The sequence below is a fragment of the Rana temporaria genome, chromosome 5 (assembly GCF_905171775.1).
Source record: "Rana temporaria chromosome 5, aRanTem1.1, whole genome shotgun sequence".
Taxonomy (NCBI): domain Eukaryota; kingdom Metazoa; phylum Chordata; class Amphibia; order Anura; family Ranidae; genus Rana; species Rana temporaria.
In genome coordinates, this window is record NC_053493.1 from 19,076,805 (window position 1) to 19,095,223 (window position 18,419).

Below are 18,419 nucleotides of genomic sequence, written 5' to 3' on the forward strand. Positions count from 1 at the left end.
TGAACAGGCCACGTGACAGCGTTCCCAGCTCAGTGCGCGTAATCTGCGCAGGAGCTTTCATACTCCAACCCATCCCCGCCCTCCTGTCATCCACGTCTCCTCCCTCCAATCACAGAGCGCCCGTCCCCGCCCTCCCCTCCTCCTGGCCACGCCCGCCGCGGCTAACCCTCCAGTTGCCGGAGAGGAGGGCGGGGCCCTTTGGCGTAGTCCGGCGGCGGCGGTGGAGGGGTGTATGAGAGAGCCCCGCCCCTTGTTTATGTGGTGGCGGCCCGTCGTCCATGTTGGGAAGGTGAGGGGAGCGGAGTGCGGGGAGGACGGGGACCCCCCGGAGATTACAGGAGAGCACCGGACTACATGCTGAGGAGGCAGGCACAGCGCCCGGAGCCCCGGGGGAGCCCACAGCAGCTCGCACCCGGCTAAAGACTATCCGAGCGGCCAGAAGAGGAGAGCCGAGCCACCCCCATGGACGGCACGTCCGTCATCACCCAGCTCACCAACCCCAAGGAGGAGGCCGTCCTGTCCTGTGCCCAGGAGAAGGGTGAGACGCCCGGGAGGGGGAGGGGCCTGATATTATATTATAAAGACTGTACTGTGCCCAGGAGAAGGGGGGGAGACACCCCGAAAGGGGAGGAGTCTGTCATAGATAATATGAAGGGGGGACGGTGATCTGTGGCCTTGAGAATAGTTGGACCTCCATGAAGGGGGTCCTGTACCCAGGAGAAGGGTGGCCGAAGGGTCAGATGCCAGAGGGGGTGGGTACAGTGCCCAGGAGAAGCAGATATTGCACCCAGGAGAAAAGTTGAATGCCCAGGGAGGGGGGTATGGTGCCCAGGAGAAGGGTCAGAGGCCCAAGGAGGGGGGTACAGTGCCCAGGAGAAGCAGATATTGCACCCAGGAGAAAAGTTGAATGCCTAGGGAGGGGAGTATGGTGCCCAGGAGAAGGGTCAGATGCCCAGGGAGGGGGGTACAGTGCCCAGGAGAAGCAGATATTGCACCCAGGAGAAAAGTTGAATGCCCAGGGAGGGGGGTATGGTGCCCAGGAGAAGGGTCAGACGCCTGGGGGGGGGGGGGGGGGGGATGCGGTGCCCAGGATAGGGGTCAGATGCCCAGGGAGGGGAGGTACAGCGCCTCAGAGAAGGGTCAGATTCCCAAGGAGGGGGGTACAGTGCCCAGGAGAAGCAGATATTTCACCCAGGAGAAAAGTTGAATGCCCAGGGAAGGGGGTATTGTGCCCAGGAGAAGGGTCAAAGGCCCAGGGAGGGGGGGGGTGCAGTGCCCAGGAGGATAGGGGGGTCAGATGCCCACGGAGGGGAGGGACAGCGCCCCAGAGAGGGGGTCAGATGACCAAGGAGGGGGGTACAGTGCCCGAAGAAGGGTCGGATGCCCAAGGAGGGGGGTACAGTGCCCAGGAGAAGCAGATATTGCACCCAGGAGAAAAGTTAAATGCCCAGGGAGGGGGGTATGGTGCCCAGGAGAAGGGTTAGAGGCCCGGGGGGGGGGGGGGGTACTGTGCCCAGGAGAGGAGTCCTATTCCCTAGGTGGAGGCTTACTGTGCCCAGGCCAAGGGTCAGATGTCCAGGGTGGGGGTACAGTGCCCAGGAGAGGAGTCCTGGGGGGCTGGACTAGGGCCATTGGGCGTGGAAAATGTCCTGGCATCAGTGGGAGTAAACAATACCCCATCTTTAGTGTCAGTGAGAGGAATTCTGCCCCAACCTTGGTGTCACTGATAGGGATAGTGTCCCAATAACGGTTCCCTCTACCCCCCCCCCCCCCATGACTTTGCATCAACAGGTTCCCTTTGCCCCCCCACATTCACGTCAGAGTGGTTTCTTCTCCAACCCTTTCACCCCCTGATGCTCACATGAAGAGGTTGCCTTTGGGTAGCATAACTATTACCATGAAGACTAGTTTACTTTGTATTGAGTTTGTGAAATGTTTTGTGGTGGGATCCTGACTGGTTGAGGGGGTGGGATCCTGACTGGTTGAGGGGGTGGGATCCTGACTGGTTGAGGGGGTGGGATCCTGACTGGTTGAGGGGGTGGGATCCTGACTGGTTGAGGGGGTGGGATCCTGACTGGTTGAGGGGGTGGGATCCTGACTGGTTGAGGGGGTGGGATCCTGACTGGTTGAGGGGGTGGGATCCTGACTGGTTGAGGGGTGGGATCCTGACTGGTTGAGGGGGTGGGATCCTGACTGGTTGAGGGGGTGGGATCCTGACTGGTTGAGGGGGTGGGATCCTGACTGGTTGAGGGGGTGGGATCCTGACTGGTTGAGGGGGTGGGATCCTGACTGGTTGAAGGGGTGGGATCCTGACTGGTTGAGGGGTGGGATCCTGACTGGTTGAAGGGGTGGGATCCTGACTGGTTGAGGGGTGGGATCCTGACTGGTTGAAGGGGTGGGATCCTGACTGGTTGAAGGGGTGGGATCCTGACTGGTTGAAGGGGTGGGATCCTGACTGGTTGAAGGGGTGGGATCCTGACTGGTTGAAGGGGTGGGATCCTGACTGGTTGAAGGGGTGGGATCCTGACTGGTTGAGGGGGTGGGATCCTGACTGGTTGAGGGGGTGGGATCCTGACTGGTTGAGGGGGTGGGATCCTGACTGGTTGAGGGGGTGGGATCCTGACTGGTTGAGGGGGTGGGATCCTGACTGGTTGAGGGGTGGGATCCTGACTGGTTGAGGGGGTGGGATCCTGACTGGTTGAGGGGGTGGGATCCTGACTGGTTGAGGGGGTGGGATCCTGACTGGTTGAGGGGTGGGATCCTGACTGGTTGAGGGGTGGGATCCTGACTGGTTGAAGGGGTGGGATCCTGACTGGTTGAAGGGGTGGGATCCTGACTGGTTGAAGGGGTGGGATCCTGACTGGTTGAAGGGGTGGGATCCTGACTGGTTGAAGGGGTGGGATCCTGACTGGTTGAAGGGGTGGGATCCTGACTGGTTGAAGGGGTGGGATCCTGACTGGTTGAGGGGTGGGATCCTGACTGGTTGAGGGGTGGGATCCTGACTGGTTGAGGGGTGGGATCCTGACTGGTTGAGGGGTACGATCAGAATGTGGTATTATGTTCTGTTATCCTCTGAATTGTCCTTCACTTCTTATATGATGGGAACTTGACAGCTGTCACTTCTCACATTGTAAGTTTCATTCTAGTTTTTACTTTCTAACTCAGGCTTTCTGAACCTATGGCCATCCCCTGAGGAACCTCAAATAATTTTCATGTCTCAAGGAATCCTTACTAAAACCAATTGATCAAGGCTCAATAGGAACAATGCTTCTTCTATTGGTGGTCAATTGGTAGAATGTCCTCCTTAACCCCTTGCCGACCAGCGTACGACGATCTATACAATGGCACGGCTGGGCAAATAGGCATACAGGTACGTCCCCTTTAAGATGCGGCGTTGTTGGCGTGCGCACCCGCCGCGGGTCCCACGGACTCGGTGTCCGCCGGGCTTCCCGCGGTTGTCTCATGGAGAGGAAGAACGGGGAAATGCTGATGTAAACAAGCATTTCCCTGTTCTGTCTAGTGACAGGACACTGATCACAGCTCCCTGTAATCTGGAGCGGTGATCAGTGTCATGTGCATGTCACACGTAGCCACGCCCCCCTACAGTTAGAATCACCCCCTAGGACCCACTAAACCCCTTCAGCACCCCTACTGGTTTACCCCTTCACTACCAGTGTCATTTTCACAGTAATCAGTGCATTTTTATAGCACAGATCGCTGTATCAATGACAATAGTCCCAAAATGGAGTCAAAATTGTCCGATGTGTCCGCCATAATGTCGCAGTCATGATAAAAATCGCTGATCGCCGCCATTACTAGCAAAAAGATATTAATAAAAATGCCATAAAACTATCCCCTATTTTGTAGACGATACAACTTTTGCGCAAACCAATCAAACGCTTATTACGATTTTTTTATTTATTTTTTTGGTTTAAAAAAAGAGACATTTGTGTGTGTTTTTTTTTTTTTGTATGTATGTGTATATTGTTGGGGATATTTATTATAGCAAAAAAAAATTTGTTTTGTTGTTTTCAAAATTGTCGCTCTATTTTTGTTTATAGCGCAAAAATTAAAAACAGCAGATGTGATCAAATATCACCAAAAGAAAGCTCTATTTATGGGAAAAAAAGGACGTAAATTTTGTTTTCAGAGCCACGCCGCACGACCGCGCAATTGTCAGTTAAAGCAACGCAGTGCCGAATCACAAAAAGTGCTCTGGTCTTTGGCCAGCCAAATGGTCTGGGGCTTAAAGCGGGAATTCCTCGACCCAGCTTTTTTTTTTTTTCAGCATTCACTGGGGTATAAGAATAGTAACTTACGCTCACTTCTTTGGTCGCTGTATATAACCGCGGTCCGTTTTCTCGGCAAAGAAGGAGTTATAAAATCCGTTTGCGGGAGTTTCCATTTTGCTTGTGGGCATTGTGACACCCACAAGCAATCGCTTCCTGGAAGCGGAGAATGCTGATCTCCCAGCATTCATCGCTCATTCTCGCGCCTGCGCAGTGTTAACGGCGACTAGCGCCGTAAACTAAATGGTTGCCATTACAACGGGCGGCGTCAATTATAGTTCCCAGAAAACACTGCAGCCAAGTCCCACATTGCATTGTGGCGCCGGGGAAAGGCTTGGAAACGCCTACTCCTGCGGGAGAGCAATCCCGGAAGGGTACAAGGTATTTACATATGGGGGGGGGGGGGGAATGTTGTGCTATTTGCTGATGTGCATATTGCAGCGGTTGTCTTACAATATAGTTGTGATTTTTGGGTGAACCTCCGCTTTAAGGTGCTCAGAATGCCACCCTTAACCACTTAAGGACCCCTTCACGCCGATATACGTCGGCAGAATGGCACGGCTGGGCACATCCACGTACATGGCCCTTTAACCCCAGCCGTGGGGTCGCGCCTGCCGCCGGCGTGTGCATGCGACCTGGTCCGAAGCTCCGTGACCGTACCCGCGGACCCGATCACCGCCGGTGTCCCGCGATCGGTCCTCCGGAGCTGAAGAACGGGGAGAGCTGTGTGTAAACACACCTTCCCTGTTCATTGTGGCGCTGTCATTGATCGTGTGTTCCCTGATATAGGGAAACCCGATCAATGACGTCACATGTTCAGCCCCGATCACCTACAGTTAGAAACACACATGAGGTCACACTTAACCCCTTCAGCGCCCCCTAGTGGTTAACTCCCAAACTGCAATTTGTCATTTTCCCAGTATTTTTATAGCATTTTGTGCTGTGAAAATGACAATGGTCCCAAAAATGTGTCAAAATTGTCCGATGTGTCCGCCATAATGTCGCGGTCACGAAAAAAATTGCTGATCGCCGCCATTAATGGTAAAAAAAAAAAAATATTAATAAAAATGCAATAAAACTATCTCCTATTTTGTAAACGCTATAAATTTTGCGCAAACCAATCGATAAACGCTTATTGCGTTTTTTTGGTAAAAAAATAGATAGAAGAATACGTATCGGCCTAAACTGAGAAAAGAAAATGTTTTTTTATATCTTTTTTGGGGATATTTATTATAGCAAAAAGTAAAAAATATAGTTATTTTTTTCAAAAATTGTCGCTCTATTTTTGTTTATAGTGCAAAAAATAAAAACCGCAGAGGTGATCAAATACAACCAAAAGAAAGCTCTATTTGTGGGGGAAAAAAGAACGCCAATTTTGTTTGGGAGCCACGTCGCACGACCGCGCAATTGTCAGTTAAAGCAACGCAGTGCCGAATCACAAAAACTGGCCGGGTCCTTTACCTGCATAAAGGTCCGGGTCTTAAGTGGTTAAAGACGGCTAAAAAGATATTTGGTGTCATGCTGCTGGCTTTGCTATGTGGACTCTGTAGGCATCATCAAATTGGTGGTTCATCAGCCACGTCTCAAGGAACTCCTAGCCTCCTCTGGAGGAACCTTGGTTGGGAATGGCTGGTCTAATGGGTCTTATGTAAGAGGATTTAATAAATCTGGCTCATGTTCTATTGTGACAATTTTGGAAAGCAAATCCCAATCCATCGGTTCAGCATCCAGCAAACGCTTCCTCGTTCGGCAAAAGCCCACACTCCGACCATCTGTGGCCAATTTTGCCTTGCAAAGGGAAGAATCCATTTCTTTTGGCACCATAAAGGCTGTCAGATCTGTGTGCTGGATCCAAGTATTCCCATGTTCTCCTTTATTAATTATAACTGCGGATCCGATTCACTGCAAGAGAAAACATCTTGTTTTTGTAACCTTTTCTCATCGCGATTACTCGTACTATGTAATGTAGTAGGTTAAGGGGTTTAACTGCTTTTACCGTAAAGAATATCTTCCTGTAAAATAGGCTTTCTATTATTTTTCTGTAACAGTTTATCATTGGATAGGTTTAAGTGCAGATTCACACTGGGGCGGCTTGCCGCCTGACGAGTCGCGTCCTATTCTATGCAATAGAACCGTTCTAATATAGGGGTGCAACGGATCAAAAAACTCACGGATCGGATCGATCCTCGGATCAGGAGTCACGGATCGGATCATTTTCGGATCAGCAACATTGCCCCCACATGACATTAGTAATACTAGCCAGTAGTATAACATTGCCCCCACATAGTAATAATAGCCAGTAGTATAACCTTGCCCCCACATGACATTAGTAATAATAGCCAGTAGTATAACATTGCCCCCACATGACATTAGTAATAATAGCCAGTAGTATAACATTGCCCCCACATAGTAATAATAGCCAGTAGTTTATCATTGCCCCCCACATGACATTAGTAATAATAGCCAGTAGTATAACATTGCCCCCACATGACATTAGTTTTTTTTTGCCCACCTTCCAAGCCAAGTCGCCAGGACACTATTTCTAGTCGCCATGGCGACCTGGCGCCTGGGATTTGTTGAGCCCTGCCATAGACACACTCCTTAACCTTGTGGACGGCCTTCCCAGAAGAGATTTAAGCTGTTATAGCTGAAAAAGGGCGGGGCCAACTCAATATTGAACCCTACAGACTAAGACTGGGATGCCATTAAAGTTCATGTGTGTGTAAAGACAGGTGTCCCAATACTTTTGGCAATACCGCTGTTGGGAGACCTTTTGGTTTCTCTTACCTTTTTGCTTTTTTTGTGATGCCAAGTTAGTGAGTCTCATGTGAAGGTGAGGGGATCCACCTGGGGTTTCAGATTTGGGGCTCAATAGTGATGTCTCTCAGGGTGTAATGGCACTGGTGAACAGGAGTCAACCACAACTGCGGTTAGCAAGGATTTCAATGCACGCCTCTATGTGAGATTTCAGTACTAGGCCCCAGGCGTCACTCCAATCAGAGAACAGGAGTTTGGGGGGTCACTACATCATCTCTCTCACATATATCAATGCGTTGAACTTCTAAGGGCGGAGGTATTAAATACCTCAACCCTTAGCATAGAAAAGATAAGGAGAACCTGTTCAGTAACTTAGGGCATGGGCCCATAAACAAGTAACAACTTATGTCAAGCACGTAGCAAAAAATAATACTGTAGGCAGTTAGTATTTGTATAAGAGAGGCAAGTATAGCTCAGCTGAAATGAGTGTATGTCCCTTTTAAGATATTTCACAGCGAGCATCTGAAGGTGCACAAAGTAATCCCAAGCAGTAGGTTAGTAATAAAAAGCTAGATTTAAATACAGTTCTTCGGTAACGGCAATAAGTGAAACTGGTAATTCTCAGACCCGGTTCACACTGGGGCGACTTGTCAGGCGACGCAGCCGCCTGACAAGTCGCGTTCCATTCTAGTGAATAGAACCATTCTAATAGGAGCGACGCAAGTCGTTCCGACTTAGAAAAAGGTTCTTGTACTACTTCGGGGGCGACTCGGGGCGACCTGCATTGACTTCTATACAGAAGTCATTTTGCAAGTCGCCTTAGATGTCGTCTTCATGTCGCCTGGCCGAGTCGCCGCGGAAGTCATGCCGCCCCTGTGTGAACCGGCTCTAAAGGAGTAGTTGTTACTTATCCGTTTTGCAGAGAAACTATGTTGTAATTTCTTAACAGCAAGGGTTCTTTAGTGCAGGGTCTCCTGGTGGGGGATAGCTTGGGTTGTCCGCAGCAACTATCTCAAGGTTGGCAGCACATCTCCAGGAGTGGGATGGCCTCGAGTCCAGGGAAGGATGGTAGCTGTAGTTTCAACAGTAGCCAAGCCGTCCACGGCCGACAGTAATAGAACGATGTTTGTGTGACAAGTGAATGCCTATATAAGCAGGAGACCGGTGCGGTGCATAGCACTGATTCCAGACGGCGCTGAGGCGCACTTTTGCGTTACAAGCTGGAACGCACGTGGCGCTGGGCGATAACGTTGTCGCCATATGCGTTCCAGCGTGGAACGCAATACGGCGTGACGGCGCCTGTTACACAGGGCTGCCTTCGGGATGCTCCTGAGGTGGCAGTAACTATGTTTGTGCAGCACAGGTTGGCGCAAAAACCAGGATGGCACATGCCAGGTGGTGCCTATTTAGGGGAGGGGGCACCTGATGGTTCTTTTCTCCTCCCTTCCCAATGAGGCAGTGGGGTTGTTTGCCCTCCACGATGAATACAAAGAGACCACGTGTAAAAGGTGAATTCCTTCTGCTCCCGGGCTTCTCCAAAATCATCACATTTCATTTTCTACTGCTCTGATTCAACGTTCTGTTAGATGGTGTTCTCTGTGGTCCCACTGTATATAGAGGAGTGCAGGTGGCCACAACTAACATCCGCTTGCTCCCTCCAAACTATTGGAAATGGGGGGGGGGGGGGTTGGAGTGGTTCTATTATAGTCGATATGCATGAAAAGCAGAGGCTCTCTTCCTCTTCATTGGCTCAGACACACCAGCAAGGATGGAGCGGGGCCAAGCTGTGCTCTGTGTGTCAATAGACACACAGAGCCACCTTAGGAGCAAACATTCCCGAGTGCCCCCGTGGCAAACGGTCTGTTATGGGGCCACTCAGTGGGGAGAAAATAGAAGCAGGGGCTCAAGAGGAGGAGGAGCGGGGCAGCTCTGTGCAAAATCTGAATGTGTACAATCGCTTTAAGGTCTAGGGGGCACAGAAGGGAAGATTTACTTCCCTGATCCTACTGTGCAGCAAGACCGGTCCCCCGCAGTGTGCTCTCCCCCATGGTCGAAGGTCCTGACCCCCCCCCAACAAGGCCAACTCGGAGTCCACAGCCCTGCAGGTACCGCCAGAGCAGCTGGACGGAGCAGAGGCCTGGGTAAGTAAAATGCTTTTATTCTTCCCTATACCTAAACATTTTTAAACTTCTCTGTGCAAAACCATTACACAGAGCAGCCCTGCTCCTTTTCACAGGCCCCCCCGCCAGTTCTACTGACCCCTCCCCCCCCCCCTCCAATGAGTGCCCCCAGAGCAACCTGCTTGTTCTGGGGGCACTCATGCATGCTTGCACCTGAGCGCCTCTGTGTGTCTGAGGCTCCACCCCTCACTCCCTGCGATTTGACTATGGCTCCCACTTCTGTGTGTCTGCTAATGAGAAGGCAGAGACTCGGGAGAGCTTCTGCTCCCATGCACATTGCTGGTTTGGGTTCAGGTGAATATGATGGGGAAGCTGCACACTGAACATTTAAAAAAAAAAACACTTCAGCCTTTACAAACACTTTATTTAATTGCTTCCTGCCCGCCATATTGTCAAATGATGTGTGGGAGCACTTGCGTTCTCCTCCCACTCTTGCTGCGCATGCGCACTTTGGAAGGCGCATGGCAATTGGTGTTGCGCTCTGTCCCTGGGACACAGCACATTACCTATTCCGGCAAAAAGAGCCAATGACGATGCTCTTTAGCTATGGAATCAGCCGTGTCCATTCACAGCCGATTACATGTAAACAAGGAAGAGCTGGTTATCGGCACGCTGACAGCTCGTGAGGAGAGCCGATCGGCGGCATTTCCTCACAAGAAGATCTGTACAGATAATCCGTGCCCATGCTGCCTGTAAGCGCTCATTATTGCTGGCCCATCAGTGCAGCTTCATCACCGCACGTCGGTGAAGGAGAAAGATTACTTCTTTACAAACTTTTACATCCAAAACTAAAAACTTTATTTATTTTTTTGTTTAATCAAAACTGGGTTTTTTCTTTTTTTTTTTTTGCTTAAAGCGGTGTTTCACCCTAAAAACACATTTCTAGCATGCCATCAAGCATACTAGCGCGAGCTACAGTATGCCTTTCTTTTATTTTTTGGCGCCGTACTTACGGTTTACTCCCGTAGTGAAGTTTCAGACTCCCCGCGGGGAATGGGCGTTCCTATGCACAGGGAAGATGATTGACGGCCGGCTATGGCGCATCACGCTGCCCGAAGATAGCCGAAATAGGACTTGCCTCTTCACGGCGCTATACGGCGCCTGCGCACAGACATCTGACTTGACTGCGCTGGCGTTGTGATGAGGCAAGTCCTATTTCGGCTATCTTCGGGCAGCGTGACGCGCCATAGCCGGCCGTCAATCATCTTCCCTGTGCATAGGAACGCCCATTCCCCGCGGGGAGTCTGAAACTTCACTACGGCAGTAAACCGTAAGTACGGCGCCAAAAAAATAAAAGAAAGGCGTACTGTAGATCGCGCTAGTATGCTTAATGGCATGCTAGGAAAATTTTTTTTTTTTTAGGGTGAACCCCCGCTTTAAATACCACCAAAAGAAATCGCTATTTGTCAAAAAAAAAAAATTGTTATTCTCAGTGCAACAGCGCTAAAAATTGGCCTGGGCGGGAAGGGGGTCAAAGTGCCCAGTAGGCAAATGGTTAAACTTTGCAATGCGGGCACAGCTCCTCTGCAAGAAGGAATTTTCCTCAGACTTCCTACAGTAGATTCAGGCTTTAACATTTCCTGTTCTATAATGTGTAGGGGATGACCATCTTGCTACCATTGGTAGTGGGGCAGGGCTTTGCTTCCCCATATCAAAGATGCTCACCCTGATGACCAGTGATAATTTTGTTGACTAAATGAATAATATTTTAGTCAACTTAAAACAATTGAGATGACTAAAATGGGACTAAAATGCCATTTTAGTCAACAGACTAAGACGAAAACTAATTTGAAATTTTACTTCAAAATGAACACTGGTCTGTTCATACCTCCAATGCCATAAATAATAACATTTTGGCTTTTTCACTCCAGCAGTATATAAGGAGTTTGGAAATTGTAGAGAAATGTTAACTAATCCATTACAACTTAATTACACCCATTAGATTTTAGACAGCTAAAATTAGTATTGGTCGTCTAAAATATACTGGAGATTTAGTCGACTAAATACGACTAAAACAATTGCAGAAGACTAAAATAGGGGTAAAACTAAAATGCCATTTTAGTCCTAAGACTAAGGGCCCTTTCGCTTTGCTCAGCAGGCATCGCTCCACCGATCCCTGCTGAGCAGGCAGATGACAGGTCCATCTCTGCACACTGTGCAGGGACTGACCTGTGAGAGCGGGATCGAATGACGTCGAACCGTAGAGTCCGTTGTCATCTGATCTGCCAGACGGATTGAAAGTAGGTTTTTTCTCCGTCACACTTTGGTGGGTCGGATGTCAGCGGACACATCCGTGAAAGGGCCCTAAGACTAAATCTAAATTTGCTGCCAAAATTAACACTGCTGATGACTAGTGGTAGAAAAACGCAAGAAGCAGCAGTGATGGAAGCACCTATCTACAGAATGAATGAAGCCCGGGAGATCTGGTACTGAGGGTCCTTCTTCAGAAAGAAAGACCATGACCGGCGCGGCAGTCATCCCATCTATTGAGATTAGCAAACGGAAGCACCAGTGCCTTGGATTGCACACTGTAGATGCATCGCTATGAGGTCCAAGGCACAGGAGGTGCTCTGGTATTTTAAAGGAACAATTGAAGACAAAAGGAAGACTTTTCGGGCTCCAGCCAAGGCACAATTCACCGATCTTCATACTTCCTACAAGATGGAAAATCCTCTTCTTTTTTGCATTCAAGTCCGCTGTAATGCCGCGTACACACGACCGTTATTCATGTAGTGGTAAAAAAACAAAGGGCCAGATTCAGAAAGAATTGCATTGCGCAGCGGCGGCGTAACGTATCCCATTGACGTTACACCGCCGCAGGTTTACAGCGTAAGTGCCTGATTCAAAAGGGACTTACCAGTAAACTTGCGGCGGTGTAACGTAAATCCGCTCGGCGCAAGCCCGCCTAATTCAAATGGGACGGGCACCATTTAAATTAGGTGCGTTCCCGTGCCGAGCGTACTGCGCATGCTCCGTCCATCAAATTACCCGACGTGCATTGCGCTAAATGACGTCGCAAGGACGTCATTGGTTTGACGTTAACGTAAATGGCGTCCAGCGCCATTCACGGACGACTTACGCAAACGACGTGAAATTAAAAATTTCGACGCGGGAACGACGGCCATACTTAACATTGCTTAGACCACCTAGGCAGCCTTAACTTTACAACGCGTATTGCTATGGAAACAACGTAAATTTAGATCGATGGGCATCGCGGACGTTCGTGAATCGCTGTAACTAGTCATTTGCATATTCTACGCCGACCGCAATGGCCTCGCCACCTAGCGGCCGGCCTAGAATTGCAGCCTAAGATCCGACGGTGTAACACAAGTTACACCTGTCGGATCTTAGGGCTATCTATGTGTAACCTGATTCTATGAATCGGTCGCATAGATACGACAATCGTATCTCAGAGATACGACGGCGTATTAGGAGATACGCCGTCGTATCTCTTCTCTGAATCTGGCCCAAAGTTTTTCTCGACATGATTCCTCTTAAGCCTGCCTTGCCTACACACGATCGTGAAAAAAAATGTACGTACGTACGACGGCCACTATAAAGGGGAAGTTCCATTCGGATGGCGCCACCCTTTGGGCTGCTTTTGCTGATTTTGTGTTGGTAAAAGTTTGGTGAGAGACGATTTTGCGCTTTTCAGTCTTCGCGCTTTTCAGTCTGTTACAGCGTGATGAAAGTGCTCCATTCCATTACAAACGCTAGCTTTACCAGAACGAGCGCTCCCGTCTCAGAACTTGCTTCTGAGCATGCACGTTTTTTCCCTCCTCGTTAAAGTCCACACATGACCATTTTTCACGACGAGAAAAAATAGAGCAGGTTCTAAAATTTTTTATGCCCATTTTTCTCGTCAAAAAATGCTCTGGAGACTAAACACGACCATTTTTTTTTTTATTTATTTTTTTCACGACCAATTAAAAAAATGGCATTTTTCTCGTCCTGAAAAATGGTTGTGTGTGTGTACGCGGCATAAGTGTTTGTTTTTAAGCATGAATGCGGATTGTTGGTATAAATAGAATTGGAAACCACCCAAGCGCACTGTGCTTGCCCCCGATCTCTTCTGCCGTTAAAGTCTTTTGTTACAGAGTTGATCCTTCATAAAGCTCTTTGCTTTCCCTTAGGTGTTGGTTATGAGAACCTAATTGTGGCGATTCGTCATCATAACTGTCCAGGCTTTTATCTAAGTAGCCTGAAAACTTGTCCTGGAAGCAGCAGTTTAGAGGATCTCTGTGGTTTAATAACCAGGATTGTTGGAAGTAATTGATGGCCCGGCTCTCGCCAATTAGTCCGTCAGCATGCGGAGGGAATAGATTCTCATCCTTGTGCAGCTTGGGGACCGTGTCTATGTGTAGGAGAGTTCTGTGTATTTACAAGTGGAGACCCAGTGTGATGGAAAAGGTCCTTGGCCTACTAGCTGTTGGATTACAAATCCCAGCTTCCGCTGCCAACATATTTCTAAAGTAAGAGCGTGTAATGGAAAAGTACGTATTTTGGTCTAGCAAACGCCAAGCAACCGGAGCATAATAAAACAATAAAGCGGAAGTAAAGGCAAAACCTTTTCTCTTTTAAAGGATTGATTCACCTTTCATTACATGTTATATCCACATTCGGGGTGTAACGTGTTTTGTGTGTTTTTTTGGTTTGTGTGTGTTGGGGTTTATTTTTGTTTTATTTTTTTAAACGTATTGTTTTTTATTTATTTATTTTCATTTTTAATTTGTTTTCAAATATTAAAAACATTTGTCAATACATACAATTAAACGTTGTGTGTGTGTGTATATATATATATATATATATATATATATATATATATATATATATATATATATATATATATATGTGTGTGTGTGTGTGTGTGTGTGTGTGTGTGTGTGTGTATATATATGTGTATATATATATATATATATATATATATATATATATATATATATATATATATATATATATATAATCTCTAAATATATATATATATATATAATCTCTAAATATATATATATATATATAATCTCTAAATATATATATATATATATATATTATCTCTATATATCTCTATCTCTATATATCTCTATATATCTCTATCTCTATCTCTATATATCTCTATATATCTCTATCTCTATATATCTCTATATATCTCTATCTCTATATATCTCTATATATCTCTATCTCTATCTCTATCTCTATCCTCTCGAGTATAAGCCGAGGCACCTAATTTTACCACCAAAAAAATGGGAAATGTATTGACTCGAGTATAAGCCTAGGGTGTCCATCTGCAGGCCTCACTGTGCCCATGACTAGACTGACGTTTAACATGGGAGTCTATGGAAGGGCTTTGAGAAATCGGTACTCCCTGGTCGTAGGTCCCCCGGACAAGAAACTTTGCACACTTGTAGAGGAAGAGTGGGGCTATATGTTTCCATGGGGACCTACGGTCGGCCAGTACCGGGTCCCCAAATTCCGGGAGATCAGGCGCAAAAGTGACTCGTGTGTGTGTGTGTATATATATATATATATACACATACATACATACATACATACATACATGTTAAAGGACCGGCCCTCGCTCCCCCCTCTGTGGGGTCTTCTCTTGCTGCATCACTCTGTGAATGAAAAACTGCAAGTCCTAATAGCCTCAGTGGCTGTCGGCTTGTAGTTCTCAATGAACTACTACTAGTAGTTAAAAATATATATATATGTATCGGCTTGGCCTTACTAGCAAGCAGATACACTGACAGATCTGTAGAAGACTTACATGGCAACAGCTATCTGCTGATCGGTTGTGCAGTGCTTTACAGGCTCCAAAAATGAATATATACTATATTGTCAAAAGTAGTTGAATGCCTACCTCTACACCAGGGGGTCTCAAACTGGTGGCCCTCTAGCTGTCGCAAAACTACAAGTCCCATCATGCCTCTGCCTGTGGGTGTCATGCTTGTAACTGTCAGACTTGCAATGTCTTGTGGGACTTGTAGTTTTACAACAGCTGTAGGGCCACCAGTTTGCGACCCCCCCCCCCCCCCGTGCTCTACACGCACATGAACTTTAAGGCCATACGCTATACAAAAAGTCGTCCGAAATTCAGTCATTTAGACAGTTTATGGGCACAAAATCGATAATCGTTGGGAAGTTTTTGAACTGAAAAAACGAAGGAGCAGTTTGGAAATTTTTCTGCCGAACGATAAATTGAAAGGTTAATCTGTTTCCCGTCCGAACTGTTTGCATTAGGTATATGTAAAAAAAGAACAAAAAAAGTATTCATTTATGTCCACTGAACGATTTATCGGTCATTACATGATGGCACTATCGTTTGCTCTCACGGGCGAATGCTCATTTAAAAAAAAAAAGGGCTTCGACCGATTATCGTATAGTGTATGGCCAGCATTAGTCTATAGGGTTCAACATGCTCTTGAAATGGCACCAAACTGCGGTTAAAAAATAAATAAAAATCTCCATAGGCGACGTTTTAAACACCTTTACTGGTTCCCTTTTTAGAATAACCGCGGTAGTCTAGCGCTATAATTATTGCTCTCACTCTAACGTTCGCGGCGATGCCTCACTTGTGGTGTGAATACCGTTTACATATGCGTGCGCAACTTGCGGATGCACTTGTTTCTGTGCATGAGCACGAAGGGATGGAGGTGCTTTTTACTCTGTTCTTTGCCCTTATTTTTTTTTTTTTTTTTTTTTTCTTTAAAAAAAACAAAAAAAACACGTCGTTCTGTTCCTCCAAGGCAATAGAAGCGATCAACCAAAATGAGCATCTTTTATACTGACAGATCCGGCATAGATGGGAATATTTTAGGCCTCATGGACTGTAAGAGACTAATGCTGCGTACACACGACCGTTTTTCGGGTTCTAAAAAATGAAGTTTTTAGGGGTCTAGAAAGTGTTTTTTTTTTTTTTTTTCCCACGATCGTGAAAAAAAAATGCTCTAGCAAAGCGCGGTGACGTACGACGGCACTATAAAGGGGAAGTTCCGTGCGGATGGTGCCACCCTTGGGGCTGATTTAGCTGATTCCGTGTTGGTAAAAGACGATTTGCGCTTTTCTGTCTCTTACAGCGTGATGAATGTGCTATCTCCATTCCGAACGCTAGTTTTACCAGAACTATCGCTGCCGTCTCATAACTTCTGAGCATGCACGGATTTTTCACGTCGTTAAAGCCCACACACGACCATTTTTTACAACCTTAAAAACGGCAACGTTAAAAACTTTGTGAAAAAATAGAGCATGTTCGAAAAAAATTTTGGCCATTTTGGCAAAAAAATGCTCTGAAGCCCACACACGATCGTTTTTAATGACCTTAAAAAAAAATAAAAACTTCATTTTTTTAGAACCTGAAAAACGGTTGTGTGTACGCGGCATAAGATTATGCCCAGAATAAAATTCCAGGCCTTTTTCTGCAGCCAGGGAGCTACAGGTTCTGTGTACATCCTACCATACAAATGAATGGCTCTGTGCGGTTCTACTGTTGTAGATACAGAATCTCGTCTGTATCAGCGTTTTACCCGCGCATGCACGTAAGGCAACTTGATTGTACTCAATTATCTGCCTTGCTGGCCACAGCAGCCGGTAATGACAGCTGTGAGCTGGAAGTGAGGAAATGCTTGTCGCTTCTGGGTTCATGCACTTTCCTGTGGTTGTGGATGTGATTGGGTAACTTTACATTTGCCTGATTTACTTCCATCAGAAAGCTGGCAATGGACTTGACAAACGTCCAACCGTGAGAGTAAATACCCTTGTTGGGGCTGACATGAGCCTTACATTAGTGGTAGGAAAAAGGATCATACTTAGTTTAAAGTCCACCCTTTACAAAAAATAAAAATAAATGCACATGTATTCGCAGGGGATAAACTTAATAATCATAATAATTTTTGTATTTTTTATTATTAATAATAATAAAAATAATAATATTTAGCAAAGATTTTGCAAAGTAGAGCTGAAAGATTCTGGCTAAATGGAGAATCACAATTTTATTTATTTTTTGCTTAGAATAAAGATCGCGATTCTCTGACGATTCTCGTGGCGTAGCATCATCTTTCACATTATACAAAAAATTGGGCTAACATTAATTAATAATAATGCCGATCTCGATTCAACCCCCTCACGATCCGAATCCAGCATTTCCACGATTCTTTAAAAGAAAAAAATAAACGTAAAGTAAGACCAATTTTTTGTATATTGTGAAAGATGATGCTACGCCATGAGAATCGTCAGAGAATCGCGATCTTTATTCTAAGCAAAAAAAATTGTGATTCTCTATTTAGCCAGAATCGTTTAGCTCTACTTTGCTAAATAAGAATAATAAACCCCCAAAAAATACAATAATAATAATATTTATTTTTTATACGATTAATCGTGCGGCTCTACTACAAAGCGTTGCCGCCATAATTTGTGGGAAGGCCAGTCCCCTGCCGTCCTTTCCTCCCAGCTCTCTCCATACCGAGGTACGGAGGGCTAGAGGATTTGTCAATGGACCACAAGTGTAGTGATCCACTGGGAACACTTAGCCAGATACACATAGAGATACGACGGCGTGTCAGTAGATACGCCGTCGTAACTCAGAATCTGCGCCGTCGTATATTTAGCTGTATTCTCAAATTGAGATACGCTTAAATGTAGCTAAGATACGACCGCCGGCGCCGTCGTATCTTAGCTGTCTGTTAACGCTGGCCGCTAGGGGGGGTGTACGCTGATTTGCGTAAATCGGCGAGATACGCCTATTCGCGAATGTACGCTTGCCCGTCGCAGTAAAGATACGCCGTTTACGTAAGGCGTTTTCAGGCGTAAAGATAATCCACCAAAAAGATGGCGCAGCCAATGTTGAGTATGGACGTCGGAACCGCGTTGAATTAAATTTTTTTTACGTCGTTTGCGTTAGTCGTCCGTGAATGGGGCTGGCCGGAATTTACGTACACGTCGAAAGCAATGAGTCTTTGCGGCGTAATTTGGAGCATGTGCACTGGGTTACGTCCACGGACGGCGCATGCGTCGTTCGTTAAAAACTTCATTTACGTGGGGTCATGCTTTATTTACATAAAACACGCCCACCTCTTCACAATTTGAATTAGGCGCGCTTACGCCGGCACATTTACGCTACGCCGCCGTAACTTAGGACGCAAGTGCTTTGTGAATACAGCACTTGCCTCTCTAACTTAAGGCGGCGTAGCGCATATGAGATGCG

At 46.8% G+C, this 18,419-nt stretch overlaps 1 protein-coding gene across 2 annotated transcripts in view; it reads left to right on the forward strand.

Annotated features, from left to right (window-relative positions):
* Positions 1 to 228: 228 nt before the first annotated feature.
* Positions 229 to 18,419, forward strand: part of CTDSPL (CTD small phosphatase like) — a 113,735-nt gene continuing 95,544 nt past the window's right edge. The window contains exon 1 of one of the 2 annotated variants that reach the window (XM_040352239.1): positions 229 to 538. In XM_040352239.1, the coding sequence (XP_040208173.1) occupies positions 463 to 538 (76 nt within the window). In that variant the 5' untranslated portion in view covers positions 229 to 462. The remainder of the gene's footprint in view (positions 539 to 18,419) is intronic. The other variant, XM_040352240.1, reaches the window with a different exon arrangement.